This window comes from Limulus polyphemus, unplaced genomic scaffold (genome assembly GCF_000517525.1).
Source record: "Limulus polyphemus unplaced genomic scaffold, Limulus_polyphemus-2.1.2 Scaffold906, whole genome shotgun sequence".
NCBI lineage: Eukaryota > Metazoa > Arthropoda > Merostomata > Xiphosura > Limulidae > Limulus > Limulus polyphemus.
The window spans coordinates 337,592-340,647 of record NW_013666516.1 but is presented as its reverse complement, the minus strand read 5'-3'; the positions used below and the strand labels follow the sequence as shown (position 1 = coordinate 340,647).

The window sequence follows — 3,056 nt, the reverse complement described above, 5'->3', positions numbered from 1 at the left end:
TGGCCCCCTTCGCACCCTTGCCACTAATATTGTAATGGGCAGACAGTAATCAAAGTATTTTATCTGAATAAATGCATTTTGGCTTTTATTACTCATCCTATTTTGAGAAAACAAGCGTGGTGTGACACACACTGGGTTTTATAAGGTTAGATACATCAAATTAAGGAATTAATCCTGGAAATAGAAATTCCAATTTTTCTAAAAGTCTGGTTGAAGTATTCAGAATTTCATAAGTGCAAAACAAGATGTTTTGCACTTATGTTAAAAAAGTGAAAAATTAGACAATAGATTTGATTTTCTTTTGCAGTTCAAAAGATTAATTTTAGTGTAAAAAACTATTTGAGCCTCTTGTTTTTTAATGATCATCTATTAATTCTTAGATCACATGAAATTACCCACAAATATACTCAAATTCACTGTGGTAGTTTTAAAGGCATGATATGTTTCGTATTATACTATGCCATGATATATATTGCAATCCACTTAAATAATAAAAGCATTCTAATTCAGCAGGGTTTAATAATAATTATTTTACTTATTCAGAAACTGCAAGTTTTACAAACTGTAGAAGCAAGATTTTTTCTGTGAACTTTGTAAAATTTATTTTTTCATTTATTAGTAAAACAAGCTCATTATTGTTCACTTTTGTGAAGGACATTAAGAGCCCTTTCCAACACAAACTATTCATATCCTCAGATTACAAATAGGTTTTCAGATTGGGGATTTAGAATTTCCAAAACAGGGATATCCTTTGTACTTAATGGCTCTGGAAAACAAAGAAATATAGACCAACTTGGGAAACCAGGACCATCCATTAAGTTGTATCTCAGCTGTGGTAGGCAAAGTACCGTGCCTTATAATGTGTGTGAGAATCCATGAACAAAAAAGGCTGAAGCAAAAGCTGTCTGCATGCCCTAGGCAACAGTACATAACATAATCAAGAAGAGCCTCCATCCAGAAAAGCAGTGCAAGTTCTTTCATGACATATCTGATCACCCATAACTTACCTCAAGCAGCCTGAGAATGATACTGTTATTCATGTTATTACATATGTATACATACTGGTCACTTTGCCCGATACAACACCTTTGGATTTCTGTGAAAATGGTTCTGGAAGGATTATGGAATGCAGCACTGAGGAGTGGTGTGCTTTCAGCATAACAGCTTTACAATGGAATCTTTTGCAATGGAAACTACACTGTAGGGCTTCAAGATGCATGGCTATCAGATAGAACATGACTTTTTGTGGTGACATGAATGTAATGACATAGTGAGGCTCTAAATTCCTTATAATATGATGTACTCAACTTCTGTGTATAAACACTTCTGATTTAGAAGTCGATTATCTAGGGTAGTATCTTTTGGAAAAGAGGTGATTAGATCTGTCATACACGATGCAAATTGCAATAATAAAACCATGTATTGCTTTAATGGAAGAACAGTTAAACACAAAAAAATGTCTTGATTAAATTTATTGGTGATCAGTAATCTTTATTATGTACAAAGACAGATCTACATATTTTAAATCAGTGTGATTATATTAATTCAAAAAATGGTATATAATGCATTGACTTATAGGGTGTAATGCAAAAATGTTGGAAGTTACAAATTACAGGTTAATCTGTATATTCTAAGAATGATTGCTAAATAACTTGTCAGTGTAGTCAATTTCTGTACAAGGGAATCCTCAAACACATTACCATTTGGGCAATTGAATTTATAATACGTGTGTTAATAGTGGTAACTTAGAGAATATAGAGCTGGAGTTATACTGGATGATGTCTTTTCTATAAATGTGAATTTTTTTTCAAAGAAAAGGGATCTTTTTGATAGTAAACAAGAAATCTGGATTTTTGTGATAAGAGGGGTCAATTTTGAGCCAAAATTCAATGAGAAAAGATGTGTTTTCCTATTGGAGAACTCAGAAGAGTACCCATTAACTTTGGAAGTACCAGTTCAAGGAAATTGCATCTTTGATTCTCTTGTTTTATTAAAAACTTGGTCTCTATTACAAGTCTGCCTCTACTAATTCATGAATATGAATATTCAATACATATTGAACTTCCATGTTCAAGTCTTCTGTTTTACTAGACTATTGCTTCATATAATGAACATTTTTCTGTTTGATTAGAATTTTGCTTTAGTTATGCATCTGTGATTCTTATATTGTATTAGAATATATCTTATTGTTTACTAGTCCTTTACTTCATACCAGTTTAATGCTTACAATGTATGCAGGACTAAAAAGCGACAATTATTTGTTGATGTAAGAATTGACTGTCGGGTAGTTTAATCAGTACATATTTAAATACATTCTATCGTGGATTATATAGATAGGCTCTTTTGTTTTTCGTATTGATTTTTTGCTGTTGTTGTTTGTATCCAATAATTGTAACTCGCCTTGTTAATAAAAATGCATCAAACACAGTAAAGAAAAAGTGTTCTGTAATACAATATCTAATATTCACTTTATTCATAAATTTTTACAAGCTATGTCTAAGCTAAGCTACATTGTTTTTAATATATTTGCAACATGAGTCATTTTTATAATTGAAGGATCTCATTTATTTTCTTACCAGACCTATTCCCATGGTTGAACTCCGAAGAGCATCTATTCATCTGTTGCTGTCCATGTTGGCACTTCCCTTACATTTTGGTAATCTTTCAATTAAAGGTACAGCTGATATTTCTCATTTTTATAATTTCCCTGAAAGGGGGCTGAAGGCTGCTTGGAGGGGTCACCTGTTTTAACCAGTTGTACCACTATACAGTAATGTGTTGTCTGTAAGTCAGTCAGTAGACTCTAATATTATATCATACAAGGGATGCTTACTGTTGCAACTTGTACTGTCATGATGTCAGTAAAATGTGTGCATGCCATGAATCATGAGAAGAATTATGCATTCTGTGGGCTATAACATAGCATGATATATGAATTTCCAAATCAAGAAATAAAAATATTTGTCACACTTAATTTTGGTTTTATTTACTCTTGAAACAGAGCACTTTCAGGGACCCTATTGAAGTACATCTAGCAATATTATTTATTTATCTAT

At 32.1% G+C, this 3,056-nt stretch overlaps 1 protein-coding gene across 1 annotated transcript in view; it reads left to right on the top strand.

Moving 5' to 3' along the window:
• The window catches only part of LOC106461152 (ral GTPase-activating protein subunit beta-like), a 64,262-nt gene that overhangs the window by 54,552 nt on the left and 6,654 nt on the right, over window positions 1-3,056 (top strand). Inside the window, exon 11 of the mRNA XM_022388018.1 lies at window positions 2,580-2,674. Within this exon, the coding sequence (XP_022243726.1) occupies window positions 2,580-2,674 (95 nt within the window). The remainder of the gene's footprint in view (window positions 1-2,579; window positions 2,675-3,056) is intronic.